This window comes from Trichoderma breve, chromosome 4 (assembly GCF_028502605.1).
Source record: "Trichoderma breve strain T069 chromosome 4, whole genome shotgun sequence".
In the NCBI taxonomy this organism is placed as follows: Eukaryota; Fungi; Ascomycota; class Sordariomycetes; order Hypocreales; family Hypocreaceae; genus Trichoderma; species Trichoderma breve.
The window spans coordinates 3,632,642-3,649,983 of record NC_079235.1 but is presented as its reverse complement, the minus strand read 5'-3'; the positions used below and the strand labels follow the sequence as shown (position 1 = coordinate 3,649,983).

The window sequence follows — 17,342 nt, the reverse complement described above, 5'->3', positions numbered from 1 at the left end:
CGCTATTCTCCAGAGTCCAAGAGCTACAGAAACCATCTACACACACAAGATGCAGTCAATCCTAGCGGCCATTCTTGGCCTGTTGGTCGCTGCGATATATGCCGACGACAACGGCTCCATCTCCACCTCGGCTCAGTCCGACAGTCCCCCAGACTGGGCCAACAACAATGCGCTGCAATTGAATCTGTCGTCCGACCCCATCCAATATACCGTTGTTCCTGTTTTACCAAACGCTGGTACCAACGGGTCAAATAGTAGCGGCATCCAAGTACGGTTATTATCAAACAAAGCTTATTTATTTCAGTCTTGATGCTGACAAGTAGACAAAGACAATAAACATCAACGGCGTCATGATTGCCACCGACGTATCCAACTTTAACAAGATCACAAGTCCCAACGATGTAGCATATATCTCATGCGATGGCTCAAGCAATACCTTTATCAGCACGAATGAATTGCTCAACGATGTCGTCAACGCAAATCCAAAAGCCATCGTCCTCTACTCACTAGCTGCCACCTGGTGCAGTCTGGATTTTACAAACCCACCTGCGTTTTCCAACATTTTCTCCATGGCTGATAGCGGCGAGGCACAGGGAGTTTTAAACTCCTTAAACGGAACTGCCAATGGTCGAGTGGTCAATGTTTCCATCACAGGAAACGCATCGAGCACAGATTCTAATAACTCTGGAGGTGGAACCAGCAACTCGACCGTCGCCATGAGCATTCTCTACACCATCACAGCTCTCATTACTCTGCTGTTTCTGGTGATTATCGCCACCGGTGCTGTAAGGGCCCATCGTTATCCGGAAAGGTACGGGCCTCGGCGCGCTCTGGGCGGCCGACCCCGCCAGAGCCGAGCAAAGGGGCTGGCTCGTGCGGTACTCGAGACACTCCCTATTGTCAAGTTCAATAATAATCAGGAACCGATTAAGCCGGATCCCGATCTTGAACTAGACGCAGCTACTACTGATGGCCGTGATGCTAGAACTCAGAGGTCGTCTTCGATTCTTACCCAGGAAGTACCACAGCACGAAGTGGCTACAGCTACGCCAGCCACGGCCGCGGCGGCCGCAAGCGACAGTAAGACCGGTGATGCGGCTCCGGCTGTTGAGGCTCATGGAGCTGTTGAAGCCAGCCCTCCTCCAGTCGCCAGCCCCCCTCCAGTCGTGAACGTGGGTTGTTCCATCTGTACCGAAGATTTCACAGAAGGCGAGGATATGAGGGTTCTGCCTTGCAACCACACATTTCATCCAAACTGTATCGATCCTTGGCTTATTAATGTATCTGGAACATGTCCCTTGTGGTAAGTTGAATCTGTACATCAACGATGTTGGGTATCTTGTCACTAACGCATATGAAATAGTCGACTTGATCTTCGTCCCGAGGCTGAGACTAACGAAGGTGATATCGGCATGGCTACAGCCCTCAATAGGGGCCCCGGCGACAGAACTTCAACACTGCCACCTCCTTTGGCCCTGGAGGGTGAAGATGGAGAGGGCGGTCATCCCCACCACCGTCACAGAATTTCTCGCTTTTTCGACGTCAACAGGTTGAGGCAAGCTACAGCAGAAGAGCAGATCGAAGCTCTCCGACAGATGAGATCAACTCGCCAAACCGACGCAGAGGCTCACGAAGCGGGCGCCGCCCATGATACAGAGCGGGAAAGAGGACAGAGAGCTCATCTAACAGCTAAACTAAAGGAGAAGTTCCGAATTCGGACCAGAGCTCGATCTCCGGAACGCGAACAAGACTAAGGCGCCGCGAATCTGACTTTTATCTTACGACTCACTCTTTATGCGTTTATGTGAACCACTGGGACTTGGTCCTTTACAAAGGTTTTGCGTTATATATATTTCAATCGCTACATTGGCGTTCCAGGACACAGGGAAGCATAGGCTGGCGTTTTATTTTTTGGTATCTGTAAATGTTTCGAGTTAGTGGTTCAATGTGCTTCCCCGGGCGAGAGGGTTTTATATCGGAGTTGGAAGGGCGAGTTGATTCGTTTTATTGGAGCAAGCTGTAGATCAGATAAACAAGACTACAAATTGCTAAGAGGACATAAAATTCACGAACCGCTCTATATCATCAGCGACCCATCTATTGTGCGGTGATATCTTTTGAAACCATTATTAGATATTCGGAAGGTCGCTGAGGAGCAAAAAGGACTGCATTCCCGCGGCTTACAAACCATAGACGGCTGGTGTATTTTTAACATCCAAAGGCAAGTATTCACCAAATCGCTAACAAGTTATTATCTCTTTTCAATGGACCACTATCCTGAGCGGCACTGTGGCTTCTATATACCTTGACGCCTCGCCTTCTCTTCCTACTCAAGCATGATCGTAATATGCACTATTTCTCATCTTCTGCCAGAGAAAATATTTTCTTATCTCTTCATGTCTATCCATCACAGCTCATCATCGTCAGATTCCGTCTCCTCCTCTGCCGCTGGCGCTTTGGCCGGCGCAGCTTTCTTTGCAAAAGGTAAACTTCTCGGAGCCGGGGGTTGCTCTGCTGACCCCTTGGGAGGAGGCGCAGCTTTGGGCGCAGGCCCAGAGCTGCTGTCGTCTCCTGACCCAGCCTTATCGTTGCGGATATCACTGTCATCACCTCCGTCATCGTCATCATCGTCATCGCTACCACCAGACGCTGTGTCTTCTGCGGTATCCTCTTGCTCGCTGTCTTGAGGCTCAACTTTGATCTTGTCCACCTCCATTTCATCTTCTTCTGGCTCAATTTTTGAAGCTTCCACTGCCTGGACTTTTCGTTTTCTAGGCCGAGAAGGGGCAGGCGTGCGAGATGGCTGAGTGTCTGGTGGCTGCAACCGTTGAGATGCCTGCTGGCTGCTTTGGATAGGGCCGGCGGCAAGGATCTTTTGCTGTTCACGGATCTTCACCTTCTTTTCATTAAGAAGATCCCGGAATTTGAGAAGTAGGGCTGTTTCATCATCTTCTTTTGATGTAATAAGTTCGTCCAGTTGTGACTTTAGCTCCTTCACGGTGGTTTCAAGCTCTTTCGCGTGGGCGGCGGCTTCAGCCAAGGCCACGTTGCTTTGCGCCAGAGCATCCGTAGTCTCTGCGCACCATTTAAAAAGCTCTATGCCTTCGTTCTCGTCATGCTTCAACTCTATAGAGCCGAGTCGTTGCTATATTGAAAGTTCGAGTTAGACATATCAATTTTCCAAATGCGCGAAGAGACTCGTACTGTAATTCCTTGAACTCGTTTTCGAACTGTGATTGAGAGAGATGTCTCACTCTCAATGCTGGCTGTTGCTTGTATATCCGGAACTGGCTGCAATGAAAACAGAGACTGCAATATGGCCTGCCATTCGGACTCAGAGACAGGGCAATTCGGGACCTGTAGTGAAGCTACGCGATCATGTTTCACTGGTGGGCGTCAATAGGATGTTCGGTATGATAACTTGGTTAACAGGTGTTCGTACAAGAAGTTACATATGGCGCTTCGCCTTCTGTTCCAACTAGCTTTACATCCAAGGGTTTGGAGCCCTTTTGGATGACTTGGATGAGAGCATATGTGGATTCATCGTCATCCCGAGGGAGCTTGATAACTCGTGACGCCGCCATGGTCAACTACACGCGTTGTTTCCGGGGTCAATCAAATTGAACCGGGTGAGAATCCGCAAAGGCACGAGTTGACGAGTGTGGTCGTGTGTGCAGATAAACTGAGAAGCGTTCAATACCAAGGCGATTAGGGAGAGATGATGTAACTGTTATTTCGACGTGCTTCTGGGACAAGCGAGGAAGAAACAAAGATTGGTACGATTTGTTGCTCTGCTCAATTTGTTGCTTGTATCGTCGCGTGAATATTTTACGGGTGCAGCCTGATGTGGTTTTGTTTGTGTCTTACAAGCATCCAGTCGTGAATCTTTATCGAGGTGGAAGTGCATTGCAGCCTCGCGCTTAGCGTGCATGAATCCGCTGGAAGCAGGCAGAGAGTCCACTGCAGGCAGCTCTGGCCTGGGAGCTGAGCTTCTGCTGCAGGAACAGGTACAAGCTTGACGGTGGCTTGCTGTGGCGCAGGCTCCTCCACAGACTACGGGTACATGGTCAGTACCATCAGTACCGCCTTGTCAAGTGCGGAGGTGAGCTCCGGGAGGTACCAGCTCTCCACTCTCGCAGGTATCATCTTCCCACAGCAGAATTATACAGGTTTGCACATAATGTGCACGACAGAAGCATTTGAAATATTCACGATGTTGTTCGTATTCGCAATACGAAGTACAGCTTATACTGTACGGAGAAGTTGGGTAGTAATATCGCCCAGGCCTAACCGTTTCTTGTTGGTTTCGAATCGTGTCAGGCATCTGCTGAGAAGTCGTGCCGAGTATTTTGTGCCCGTACGAGTACGGGGGTCTGGGGCGCTTCGTACACGTGGGAAATTAAATCCAATGTCCACCCGCCGGCCGAGAGGGTCCAGGTAATGAATTGGCCGCGGGAGCGTTTGGGAAAAAGCACCGCTATCATGCCCAACAAACGCGGCCACGCACTGTAATAAGTTCCGATCAAGCGTGGAAGATGCACCTGTTTTCTGATAGCAAAGGATACTTCACAGAGGAGGTGTAGGTGCTAATATCTAGTAGATGTTCAATATGTTGTTGATACCTTAGATATAAGTACTGTAGATCTGTAGACCCGTCGACCTACCAGTATGACATAGGTATGTCTTTGTACGTCGGTAGAGAGCCATTGATATTGCTTCTTTCACACATCGGAGGAAAATTACCATACAGTACAGTACGAGTAGGCATTATATGGTCTGGCTTGGCAATTTGAAGTCCCGCTTAATGTTGTCCGCGGCCGTCCAGCTACAGCCCAATACGGCTAGGCCACGTTCGCGTGCAAGACGAGATGCCCACTTGCCTCTATTTTGTGAGTGTCTAAATGGCGTGTCTTGGTGTTTGCGCGGGCGGCCGGTGAAATGAGTAACGGCTCAGTTAACGCTAGGGGAACGAGTAGGGACGGGCTAAAAAGCTACGAAGCTAACAGCTATTTGATAGTATCAGGCAAAATATTGAAAGCTCCATACAGTGGTTGCTCGTTCGTGTGCGGTTGCTAGACTAATGTAGTTTGTTTGTATGTGTAATACGCTGTGTCGCCCACAACACCCGACCCGGCCTAGGTAATCAAAAACAGAGCCCAGTTCAGGATCGTCCTTCTCCATGCTCTGTGCTCTGTGCTTCCCGTGCTCCAGGCTCGCTTCGCAGCGCCTGTGCCTGTAGTATATGCATCATGTTGGCATATGCACGAGACGCACCAGCCAAGGGCCCTGTCCGATCTCTCTCTCCACTCAGCAAAATCTGACAATTGACGGGGCCTGCGCGCATGATTGGCAGCTTGTTGGGTTGGTAAGGATAGGGGGCCGGGATGCGCGCTGGGGCCGGCCGTGGTTGTCGTGGTAGCAGAAATCAACTGCAGGTGAGGCGTCATCAGGAGTGCGAAACGCTCAGGCACAGAGTGGGCGGATGGACAGATACGGAGTAGCCTTCCAGCCAATTTCATGCACAGCACCGCGGCGAGATTAGGATGAGGATCGTGAGTCCGGAAGCGACTCCACCTTCAATATGAACAGATCATGGGTTAGCGAGCCGGAAACGCAGCGCGAGTAGGGGTTATCCATGAGAGTGAGAGGCGAAAAATTCAAAGCGAGAAAAAAGCACATGCAACGAGGCCAGATACGTATTTTACTGTAAAGCGAGACGAAAGTTGGGAAAAAAAGGGGGGGATATAAAACAAGACGAGCATCCCCAAAACTGTTTGCCTCAATTTCCCACCTACCAGGGAGTTCGCTGTGAGCCTTCACATTCACCTGCTGCATTTGTACGAGTAACTCGTGCAGCCTCCCAGTGTCTAGGATACAGGTACAGGTAGTGACTGAGCAGGACCCTCGAGAGTCAAATTCCTTGCCCAGCTGTGGATTGCAGTGGTCCAGGCGCTGCTTGTCGCTGCTCTACCACTGAAATCTCCATGCAGGCTGCCCCCACCACCTGATCCTCGCCAATCCGACAGGCTTACAGGCAGTCCAGCCACTGTCCACAACGGACCCCCAGCCTTTCTGTTTCGCCTTCGCATCATCAGCTGCGCCCAATCAATTGCCCGCTGACAACATCAACAACAACGTCGACGCCTTATCGCGCGCCCATCTAAAAAAAAGCATCTCCAGGTCCCAAATAATCGAAGTCGCCGTGCTTGCATCGTCAGAGTTCAAAGCAGCGCCTTTTGCATCGTATTGCCCGCCATCCGCCGAGCGTCGGGCGCCCTTTGTTTTGTTGTTATTGATTTTGGGAGGGGAGCGCATCATCAGCGCTGCTAGAGGAACGAGTCGATTTGTGCGCACCGTAGCGACAACGAACCCCCCGACGCTTTTGCTGCCCACCTTGGACGAATAAGCCGGCTGCCACGTCATAATCCGGGAGCGAGCTGCGGCCTTGGGAATTTTGGGAAAAAATCCAGCGATGGACGGCTGCTATTGATTCGGTTATGCCTCCGCCCAATTGTTGTCGCGACCGGCCACGACGAACCTATCCGAGAGACTGAAAGTCAATTTACCCACGCTACCCGAGCGGCCCTGCATGCCGCTTTGCTTTGTTTACGACACGCGATTACAACCCAAAGTTTACCTTGCACAGCACAGTAGACGCATCAGAACAACAGTTGATGGAAATTATGGAGCCGCTGCGGCTAAAGCCCAGACAGCCAGTGGAGGCTGAGATAGAGAACTGGGATGATGACGATTTTATCGTAGACGGCGACGAGTTGAGCCTTCGGCCTACCAGTACCGCTGTCACTACCAATGCACAACCACGTCGACGCGATTCCACCTCGTCCCACATTTCGCTGCGCTCCGATCTGGACTCGGCGTATGGGGAGGAACAACACGTCCACCTCCCGGCAGACGATGAGCGATCAACAATGGCTGCCATAGCCGCCGCCGAGAGGGCAGGCATCCCGTTGCCCAAGAATGTGCCGTCGTCTGCATTGACCGGAGGCACCATCAAGAGGCTCGGCGGCAAGAAGATGCGGAGAACCATCGACGAGGACTGGGAGAATGACCTGGAGCTGCCCGAGGGGCTCCAAGGGCTCCAGATGAAGCCGCGAACCCAGACCGAGTTTCCAGAGACCCTGCGCCAGGTCAGCGGAGGCTCGCTGCAGAGCTTGCTGCAGAACAGCCCCAGGAAGACGCCCAGGTCTACCAGAGACAGCCGGCGGAGCTCTATCATGTCCAATTCGAGCATCTTGTCGGCCGCACCCAGCCTAGACAAGTTTAGAGACACGGAGGATGAGGATGACGACTTCTTCGGCGACGGTTTTGACACAATCAAGGTCCCTAAGAAGCGACCGCCTCGCCTGGCTCCCTTTGTCACCCCTCCCACTCCCCTTGAAAGCGAGGCATCGAAGGAGCCGCTGGACGAAGACTTTGAGGGAGACTTTGAGCTCCCGTCCGATGGCAAGCTGAAGTTGTCCGCTAGGAGGGAAATACCCAGAACACTGTTTTCGTCATCGGATGATATAGACTGGGGTGAGGGCAGCAGCCTCGGCACTAGATATGGCGGCACTCGACGAGATGCGAGATCAACTCGAAGCTCGTCGGTCTCGGCCATGAGCCCTAGCCTCTCCAGCACATTCACGGTGGAGAGCGAGGACGAGACCTTTGACGGCCTCGTACTGCCCCCCGGCCATCTCAATTTTCAGGAGAGGCTGCACCTGCGGAAGACAAACCCACCGCCGGAAGACATACCGGAGGAGCCACCTGCCGAAGCAGCACCCCCGAAGAAGCTACTTCCTGCGGCAGAAGTGGAGCAGCAGGACTTTCTCGAGGGGCTTGATATTGGCGATGGGAACGTGTTTGACTCTGGGAAACTCACCATGCATCGGAATATCAAGATCAAGGACAGCCGGCTCGCCAACCCTGCCCGTCCAAAGACGTCAGTGTCATTGACGTTTAGCAACAAGCCCATGCCTCCACAGACAAGGATCCCTCGCCTCAACCATGAGAGGTCACATTCTACCGCTCTTGAGCCCGTCTCGGAGAGTGGCGGTCCGATCCCACATCGGGTTCGTCGACCACAGTCCCGCCTTGGCCATTCCAACCAGCTGTCCGTGGCGAGCCTCCCAACGCCTACTACCATTTCTACCTTTTCAATCGCCACAGCCCCTCGCAGGACAGATTTATCTCGAACCACCTTTACTTCTAGTAGGAATGACCCTCCTACGACAAATGCTCAGCTTCTTAGGCAGAAACGCTCTCTGACAGCCGTGCGGGCTCGAAATCCTCCCGCCAAACCACCCATCGCCGGTCGTTCAGAGAGACCAACATCACGCACGGAGCCAGGCCAGTCTCGACCAAAGACGCCCCAGGATCGCCCGACGGCCACCAGCGAGAGTCCTGGACAAGCAAGAAAGAACTCAATACCATTTATCCCTGCGGGTGCTTCCCACTTGCAATCGCAGCACGCGGGTTCCAAGACCCTGCGACAGTTTCGCCGCCATGACTCCGACAATTCCATCGATGCCCGCCCCATCTCCCGGTCCTTTTCAAGGCCAGGCCTGCAATCGCCCAGCCCAAAGCGCCACAAGACGGCTGCTTCTGGGACGTGGGATCGTCTAAGCAGGCCCAAGAGCATACGCCAATTTGGCGATGGTCACGAGCTAGACGCCTTTGACGATCTACCCACCTCGAAGGAGACGGAAAGCCGTTACTTGAAGCAGCCTTCTGCAGCTGGGCCCAAAGCAACATTGCGCAAATCACCACAGGTACCACGACCACCGGCAATTGATAGGAACAAGACGCCTTCGCCATGGAACGCAGCACCCAAGCCCGCCATACGACCCAACTATACCCCCAGCTTTGCGCGTGACACCGCAGCTAGCCGCATCGCACGCGAGACAGCTCTAGCCCACCGGACGCCAAGCGGCGGGCCGTTGGCTTCAGTTTCTGCTCAGCGAGCACCAACTCGAAGCAATGCTCAGCAGACGTCTTCTACAACTCGAACCAAGAAGTTGAAGCGACCCCCGCAGCTAAAGCCCCATCTCATCTCCAACTTGAGTGGCGGCAAAGAATCCAAAGGTGTGTTTCTAATCCCAACTCCATTGATATAATCATGTCTAACGTTACCGTTTTCTCTAGTCGTCAAGGGGATGTTTTACAACGCCGCGACATACTGCTGGGAAGGGAACGAGAATGCTCTGAATGCGTTTGATGGGTCGACCTCGACGCCATCATCAAATTCGGTTCCCTTGCACTTGGCTCGAGATAAGGAGACTCCAGTGCCTCGGCCAGCTCTCATTACCAACATCAGCACCACTAAAGGTGTGCAAGTGGTTGGTGGCATGGTGTTTGATCCTCAAAACATGTGCTGGCTGAAGCTCGGCCCTCAGAGCATGACAAGATCCGAGGCCACTGATAGCCTGGACAACTTCAATGCCTTCGAAGATGATGAGGACGTCTTTAAGGACATTCCCGATCTCGAAGACAATACCGTCACTGATGAGCGTGAAGGCCACTCCAGTGACATTAAGGATGACTGGCTAGTGGGAGAGGAGTTTGACGTGGGCCCCGAATTCATCCGGAGACAGCGTGAAGAGGAAGAGAGGTGGCGGAAGAAGTGTGAGAAGTGGATAAGCCACACTCCTCGAGACCGAGACGCCTGGCGATGGACCATTCGCGAACTCGTCTCTGGATTCGATGACTTTGCGATGCCGAGCGTGGCTAGGTAAAGCCAGATGCAGTGGGAAGGCTCCCTCGCTCAGCGGCATGTCAGCTACACACCGTCTTGGACTATCTTGCTTTATTGTTTTTATTGTTATTGTTTCTGCTTCTTCTTTCTACTTTGCAATTGCATTGCTTGCTGTTACGCGTTGGCATTGCATTTACATGTTTTTAATACGATATGATTTTTAACCCCCAGTGGAGATAGGTTAGGGAGGAAGGAAGGCATCAGGACAAAGGCATAGTGTGCCTGTTTGTTTTTGCTTTACGCGCAGTACCAAGTTTTTTGTTTCTGCTTTTTTTTCTGTCGGGAGTTGGGGGGTAACTGTTTGGTTCACGACCATATCAGCCCACCGCACGCAAAGGGACTGTTGTTGATTTATGATGACTGGGCACATACTATGGGATATCGCGATAGAGAAAAACGGCTACGGTGCGCAAATCACTGGTAGAGTTTATTACGACGAAATGACATATAACGAATGCAATATGGATGAGTTTTCTGGTATGAAAATTGGAGGGCAAAGGAAGGGGGTGGAAGGAAATGGTTTTATGTATCATTATCGGGGTGGGTGGCTGGAGGGAGTTTTTGTCGTTTAGTTTTTGTAAATTTTAGGATTGCGCGTTTTGTTTTGCTGTTATTCTGCCAAACAAGTATTTATGAAGCTGAGAATCAGAATCAGTGATGATAATGACGTGTGTATGTCTTGGGGTGAGGCTGTTTCAGGGGCTCGTGGCGTCGACATTGTTTATGGGCGTCTTTGGTGTTGGAGTTTTTGGCGGGGTATTTTCAATGCGACCCCCCACGTGATTCTCCGACGCCTCCAAGCTTGTCACCAACGTAACTCGAAGCTCCAAAACGACTACCAGCAAAGCAGCCTCATCTTGGAGATACAAGAACCTAAACAGGAATATTCGAAACGCTTAGTTCCTCTAAGAGTCGCATTCTCGTCACCTCTTCTCTCTTCATTGCTATCCTCTCGACATATCTCGTCAGTTAGCGCGAAAGTCGCATCTCGCCAGTGTCCTTTTCCACCCCGCCTCCCCTCTTTTCGCATCGCGACGACGAGTTGGCATCTCGACGAAATACAGAAAGCTATATCACAACCTCGTTATACCTACCGCAACAGCTCGATATATACCACACCCTTTTTAGAGGAAGAACAGCAAAACCGTCACAATGGCTGAAGTCGCATTCGCAAAAATGTTCCTCACCTCGCTGGACTCCCGTCCCATCAAGCTCTCCCCAGACCACATCGAGGATCCCAAAACATTCCCTCCTCGCCCACCTGTACGTCCCGTCAACCAAAAAACACCACCCTCTTCTTCTTCTTCCCAACTGACAAAAGCTAACACAACAACAACAAACAGTACATCCTCCCCCGCATGCCAACCCCCATGTCCAAACCATCATCCCGCCTCCCCCCCGGCTCAGAGCGCAGCATCGACATCACCCTCAAATCCCTCCGCAACCCTCCCCTCGACATAACCCTCCCCGCCACCCCCCTAAGCACCTCAATCCTCGACGTCAAAGCCGCCGTTAATGCTCAGACACGCATCCCTGTCGAAAAGATGAAGTTGTTGCTCAACAAGCGGCCCGTCGCGGACACAAAGGTGCTCAAGGAGCTGCTCGCCAAGGAGAGCGATAGGACGATTGACTTTTCCGTCATGGTCATTGGCGGCGCCGCGGCGATTCCGCCTGCGGAGGAGAAAGCCGCTGGGGAGGCTATGGAGACGACGGAGGAGCCAGTTGCGACGGCTCAGGCTGACGCGGCTGCTGTTGAGGCTGAGCTTGAGTCTGATGCCTTTTGGGCGGATCTCAGCGGCTTCCTGCAGCAGAGGCTCAAGGCTCAGGATAAGGCTGAGGAGCTGTCCAGCTTATTCCGGTCTAGTTGGCAGGCAAGCAGGTCAAATTCGTGATATACTTATATGTACAAACCACATGACGGGCGTCTTCTTTCTTAATAGAGCATACTTTTAATTGTTCCTTCACGCAAGCAAACAAAGTCACCAGTGAATCGTCACATGCAGTACAAGAAACGAGTCTGATTTTCCCTTGGTACGGTGTACATCGTCATCTGTAGCGCTAGCACATCTGAAAAATTACCTATGCCTATTCATCGAATAAACACAGCCCTCCAGCACGCCCAATCTAAACGAGGACACGGCAGTGCCTCCCTTCTTTTGCTTCTCCCTGGTAGCTGCCCCTTCCCCCATGCATCACATTATTGTTTGGTGAGGGTTCGCTTATGCGTTCACCTTGGCCAGGACGGCGTTGAGGACAGAAGCGTACTCGAGGTCGTCAGAGTCGTTGGCCTGGATCTCATAAGCGTAGCCTTCCAGGGATCGCTTGAGAGCCTCCTTGGAGGCGGCGTAGATCATCTTGGGCTGTTGCTTTCTGTTAGCGAAAAAAAAAGTCAATTTACACATGGTAACAAGGTCAACGTACGTGGACACCGGCATCATCGGGAGACCAGGCGATGAGAATGATCTTGTTGCTGTTTCAGATTGTCAGTAAACTGCGGCAGCTCCATCATCGGGTGGCATTGGGCCGACATACATCTCTCGGCCGTCAAACTTGAAGCCAAAGTCGTAGACAGCGTAGCGGGGACCCTTGCCAACAGCACCCTAATGAAAGTCTCAAGTCAGCTTTTATTCCGGCGTGTACGTCATTTTAGATTTTTGAATTTCTTTGGTGATTGAGACGCACAGTCTTGCTCTTGGAGGTGGCGGAGAGGAGCCTCTCGCGGAAGCTGTCCCAGTCGTTATCGGCCTCAGCGTGCTCGACCTGGATCTCGGAGTAGTCGTCGGACAGCTTGAAGACAATGTATCTCAGGAGTCTGTTCTTGTCGTTGCTTCGCTTAAGCTTCTGGAACTCCTCGGAGACCTGGGCGGAAACTTTCGCTCTAAAAACCAAGCTTATCATCAGCCTGCCAATTCCCGCCAAGTAATGCGTTTATCTTGCTTCCGTTTCTTCCTTTTTTTGTTTTTAAGCTTCTCCCCACTGCCGCCAATCCGATCATGCGGCCACATCTGCACCGTCGTTGGCCATGGTGAAGAGGATGGCGGGTGGCGGATCGCGTGGAGGGGGGCTATAAATAGTGGGAAGAGATAACGTCAAAGGGGGGAGAGACACGCACCCTGATTGAGACTGGAGTTACGCAACGCGGTCAGTACTAGGAATATACAACAAAGACACGCCTTCGAAGCTGTAATGCCACGAGAAACAACTCACCATGTTTGCGATTTTGGTCGTCGACGAAAGACGCACTGCGGTGTAGAAAAAAAAGGAGGGGTGATGAGCTGACGAGGTTTCTCCTGTTAGCGATGAGGGGGTTCCTTGAGTATATGCGGGAGATACGCCAAAGCGCCGCTGCACCGTTGCCCAAAACCAGAGAAGTCCAAAGCAAAAACAAGAGACGGGCAACAAGATGCAAATGACGCGGAGGGAATCAGGAATCGGGAGAAGCAACACACAGGAAGAAAAAGAAGAAACGGCGAGACTGGCGTCAGGACGTGGGTTCGACGATGATGCCAAATTGGTGTGACAGCGGGATGGTCTGGGAACTGCGCAGGTAAGTTAAGTACAAAGAACCAAGCCAGCAGAAGGAGGCGGGGTGCTAAAAAGGGCGAAAAGCTGCTGGTCCCCACGGGTGGGGTTTTGCTTTTGGCCGAGAGTTGCTCGAGGGGGAGCTGCACGTGACTTGGGACTGACGACTCTGGGACTGGACTGGGGGGGAGATGAGAAGAGAGATTGGACTGGAGGGCTTTTTTTTTATATGGGGAATTACGTATTGCATGGAGTCGGGATGTGCATTTTACCTGGTGCCTAACGAAGAAGGGGGGAGTAGATAAGTAGATGGATGTACTCGTAAGATATGCTGGACGGATGGACGCTGTGTTGGTTTTGACAGAGGCTTTGTTCAGGTGGCCATTGGGAGGATTGAGAGGAGGTGATAAAGGTTCAATATCTCTTCCAGCCTATCTCTCTACTCAACAATGGCGGCTCAATATATATAATTAAATCATTCATTCCAGTCTAATCCAATCCAACAAAGCCAGGCATCAACATTTCCCAGCTCCATCTCATCTCATCTCATCCTGCTTCATTTCCGGCTGCCTCAAGGCAACCATAATTCTCAACACCAAGTACAGCCACAATTGCGCAATAGACATAGTATCTACAGCTACCCGGCAAGCAGAGGTCAGAAAAAGCGAGACTGCAAAATGAATAAGTGCATACATTTAGCAATATAAGCACCTAATTACTTTACTTTATAAAACAGGCGCAGCATAGAAATAATACTAAGGAGTAAATAAATATAAATATAATAATAGCTACTAGAGAAATATAAATATAGTAGCAGATACTAGAGAAATATAGATATAGTAGCAGATACTAAAAAAAATATAGATACAGCAGGAGATACCTGAAGAGTTAAGATTTATAGGCATACTATTTTAAGTTACGTGTGTTCGTAATCTTCTCAGTCTTGGTTTTTCTGTCCCCCGCTTACCGGACATTACTTCATTTAACATTTCCAGTTGCCTAAATCCTTTTGCAAACATTGTCTCGTTAAAAAAACATTTCATTCGTTATTATCCCTTTTTTTGGTAGTGGTACATGGCCAGGAGCGCTACAATACAATACAATAAACAGCAAGGCTCGGCTTGCCCACTCCCCATGGAGATAAGGGCAAGCTCAGAGCTCAGCCGCAGATAGATGGACAGGTAGATAGAGAGGAAGATGGAGAGTGAGGGGAGATGGGTAGTAGGCCGCTTGAACCATCCTTCTAGTATAACACCGGAAACCATGCCCCGTCATAGAATAATTTTTATACATCACTTCCTGTTCCGTTTTTTTCTTCTTCTTTGCTTCTTGCGGTGGCATCTTACATCATGCCGCCCATTCCTCCCATGCCACCCATGCCGCCCATGGGAGGACCAGCAGGTCGCTCCTCAGGGGCCTCAACGATGGCGACCTCAGTGGTACCCAGCAGCGAAGCGACGCCGCTGGCATCAATGAGACCAGTGCGGACAACCTTGAGGGGATCAAGGATACCGGCCTGGATCATGTCAACGTACTCGCCCTTGGCGCTGTCGAAACCGCGGTTGAAGTCGCTGCCGTACTCGTCGGTCAGCTTGCCAACAACGACAGAGCCCTCCAGGCCGGCGTTCTCGATAATGGTTCGGGCAGGTCGAGTGATGGCGTTCTTGACAATGGTAATACCCAGCTGCTGGTCAAAGTTGGCAGCCTTGACGTCGTTCAGGGCCTGGGAAGAGGCCTTGATCAGGGCAGTACCACCACCGGGCAGGATACCCTCCTCGACGGCAGCGCGGGTGGCGTTCAGGGCATCGACGAATCGGTCCTTCTTCTCGCCGACCTCAACCTCGGAGGAGCCACCGACCTTGATGACGGCAACACCGCCAGAAAGCTTGGCCAGACGCTCCTGGAGCTTCTCCTTCTCGTACTCGGAGGTGGTGGGGTCAGCAATGACACCACGGATCTGCTCGCATCGCTGAGAAATGGCATCCTTGCTGCCCTCACCGTTGAGGAGGATGGTGTCCTCCTTGGTGATGGTGATGGAGCCGGTGGAACCCAGCATGTCGGGGGTGGCCTTCTCAAGCTTGATGTCAAGCTCGTCAGAGAAGACGGTTCCGTTGGTCAGGACGGCAAGATCGCCAAGGATGGACTTGCGGTTGTCACCGAAGCCAGGGGCCTTGACGGCAGCGACCTGGAGCTGGCCACGGAGCTTGTTCAGAATGCAGACAGCCAGAGCCTCGCCGTCAATGTCCTCGGCGACAATGACAAGGGGGCGGCGGAGCTGGGTAGAGGCCTCGAGGGCGGGGATGATGTCCTGGACAGCAGAGATCTTCTTCTCGGAGAGGAGGATCAGAGGGTTCTCAAACTCAACCTTGCCAGACTTGGCGTCGGTGATAAAGTAAGGGGAAACGTAGCCGCGGTCGAATCGCATACCCTCGGTAACCTCGAGCTCGTCCTGCAGGGTCTTGCCCTCCTTGACGGTGATGACACCCTCCTTGCCAACCTTCTCCATGGCATTGGCAATCAGCTTGCCAACGTGGTGGTCACCGTTGGCACTGATAGTGGCGACCTGGGCAACCTCCTCGCTGGTGGTGATGTCGCGGGTGTTCTTCTGCAAAAAGTCGACGACGGAGTCGACAGCAGCCTGGATACCGCGGCGCAGGTCCATGGGGTTGCAGCCAGCAGCAACGTTCTTGACGGTCTCGGAGAAGATGGCACGGGCCAGGACGGTGGCACTGGTGGTGCCGTCACCAGCAGTCTCGTTGGTCTTGGAAGCAACATCTTGGATCAGCTTGGCACCGAGGTTCTCAAACTTGTCCTTGAGGCTGATGGCCCTGGCGACAGTAACACCATCTGTAGGAATAGATTATTAGCAAAAGAGGTTCCCAAGAAGCAACTCAACGTTGCAGAAATTCTTAGTCATACCCTTGGTAATCTTGGGGGAGCCGAAGCTGGACTCGATCAGGACATTTCGGCCCTTGGGACCAAGAGTGGTAGCAACAGCCTTGGCGAGAGTATCGGCACCAGCCAGGAGAGCAGCACGGCCCTCGACACCGAACTTGAGTTCCTATTGCGTCCGAGTTAGTCCCATGAAAGCCATCTGCAACTTGTCATCCCAATTGCCATATCCCACCTTGTGAGCAAACCGAAGTTGCTGGCCCAGGCTACCTCCAGATCGGTACTTGTAAGCGCCGGACAGGGCCGAGGCGCGGGCACGGGAAGTCAATGCGCGCTGCATCTTGCTTTGATTTCTGCAATGGAAGAGGGGGAAAAAGGAAACAAAGAAACGGGGGTATCACAAGCCGGAACCACGACGAGCCAGCCTTTCACAGGAACAGCAGGTTGGAGGAAGAGGAAGAGGGTCTGCAGAGCGCTTCCGGTGTTGTTGGAGAGCTCGCACGCCCCAAAAAAATTGTCACGGAGCATCGGCAAAACATGGATCCTGAGCCGAGCCAGCACCAAAACGAGTTTAGCGGCACAGCATGAGCTTTTCTACCCTCTTCCAGCCGAATCTGTGGGGGATTTTTTATGCCGAGACTGATGATTAAGCTGGAGAAGCATTGCGATTCATGGCCGGTGCCTTGCAATAGAGATCAATTCAGAAGAGCTGCGATGTAAAAGCTAACTGTGGAAGTGCTAAAGTGGCCTTGTAGCTAGTTACTGGCAGCTTGTAATCCTCAAAGCACGTTAAAAGACTTGCATTCAATGCCCTGTTTGACCCCGCCAATGCCTGATAGTCCCCCGCTATCGGAAAAAAAGTATCTGTACCGTACCCTGTGCTATGCCCTCGAACTCCAACGTACCATGCAGTAAAGGAAAACTCGCCTCTCGATGCTTGCTTGTTTTTGGTGTCTTTTTCATTTTCCGAGTTTTTTCTTTGATCTGGTTTTCTAAAGTTGAAATCGTTATCTTCGTGGCCGTAGTAGCTGAAAAGCTTGTGCCTTGCGTTGCGTTCCCTGGATGAGATGCGGGACGGGTATCTTTGACAGAAAAGGAAAAACAAATAAAAGGAACCATATTGTAAGGAAACATTGGAACTGTTGTGTGTACGGGACACACCGTTCCTTGCTGC

At 51.8% G+C, this 17,342-nt stretch overlaps 6 protein-coding genes across 6 annotated transcripts; 3 read left to right on the top strand and 3 right to left on the bottom strand.

Moving 5' to 3' along the window:
- Positions 1 to 49: 49 nt before the first annotated feature.
- On the top strand, positions 50 to 1,754 carry T069G_07365 (ring finger domain-containing protein; the record flags this gene model as incomplete). Its single annotated transcript, XM_056174575.1, has 4 exons — positions 50 to 268; positions 324 to 1,080; positions 1,147 to 1,303; positions 1,364 to 1,754. 4 exons carry the CDS (start codon positions 50 to 52, stop codon positions 1,752 to 1,754), a joined length of 1,524 nt encoding a protein of 507 aa, XP_056028154.1.
- Positions 1,755 to 2,407: 653 nt separating this feature from the next.
- On the bottom strand, positions 2,408 to 3,584 carry T069G_07364 (DNA double-strand break repair and v(D)J recombination protein XRCC4 domain-containing protein; the record flags this gene model as incomplete). Its single annotated transcript, XM_056174574.1, has 3 exons — positions 2,408 to 3,145; positions 3,205 to 3,386; positions 3,443 to 3,584. The coding sequence occupies 3 exons, from the start codon at positions 3,582 to 3,584 to the stop codon at positions 2,408 to 2,410; spliced, it is 1,062 nt and encodes a 353-aa protein (XP_056028153.1).
- Positions 3,585 to 6,683: 3,099 nt separating this feature from the next.
- Positions 6,684 to 9,734, top strand: T069G_07363 (uncharacterized protein; the record flags this gene model as incomplete). Its single annotated transcript, XM_056174573.1, has 2 exons — positions 6,684 to 9,084; positions 9,145 to 9,734. 2 exons carry the CDS (start codon positions 6,684 to 6,686, stop codon positions 9,732 to 9,734), a joined length of 2,991 nt encoding a protein of 996 aa, XP_056028152.1.
- A 1,172-nt stretch (positions 9,735 to 10,906) lies between these two features.
- On the top strand, positions 10,907 to 11,646 carry T069G_07362 (get5 carboxyl domain-containing protein; the record flags this gene model as incomplete). Its single annotated transcript, XM_056174572.1, has 2 exons — positions 10,907 to 11,017; positions 11,098 to 11,646. The coding sequence occupies 2 exons, from the start codon at positions 10,907 to 10,909 to the stop codon at positions 11,644 to 11,646; spliced, it is 660 nt and encodes a 219-aa protein (XP_056028151.1).
- A 327-nt stretch (positions 11,647 to 11,973) lies between these two features.
- T069G_07361 (cofilin/tropomyosin-type actin-binding protein domain-containing protein) lies at positions 11,974 to 12,652 on the bottom strand (the record flags this gene model as incomplete). Its single annotated transcript, XM_056174571.1, has 4 exons — positions 11,974 to 12,114; positions 12,176 to 12,224; positions 12,287 to 12,354; positions 12,437 to 12,652. 4 exons carry the CDS (start codon positions 12,650 to 12,652, stop codon positions 11,974 to 11,976), a joined length of 474 nt encoding a protein of 157 aa, XP_056028150.1.
- A 1,966-nt stretch (positions 12,653 to 14,618) lies between these two features.
- Positions 14,619 to 16,508, bottom strand: T069G_07360 (TCP-1/cpn60 chaperonin family domain-containing protein; the record flags this gene model as incomplete). The annotated part of the gene is made up of 3 exons (XM_056174570.1): positions 14,619 to 16,123; positions 16,196 to 16,337; positions 16,404 to 16,508. The coding sequence occupies 3 exons, from the start codon at positions 16,506 to 16,508 to the stop codon at positions 14,619 to 14,621; spliced, it is 1,752 nt and encodes a 583-aa protein (XP_056028149.1).
- Positions 16,509 to 17,342: the final 834 nt, after the last annotated feature.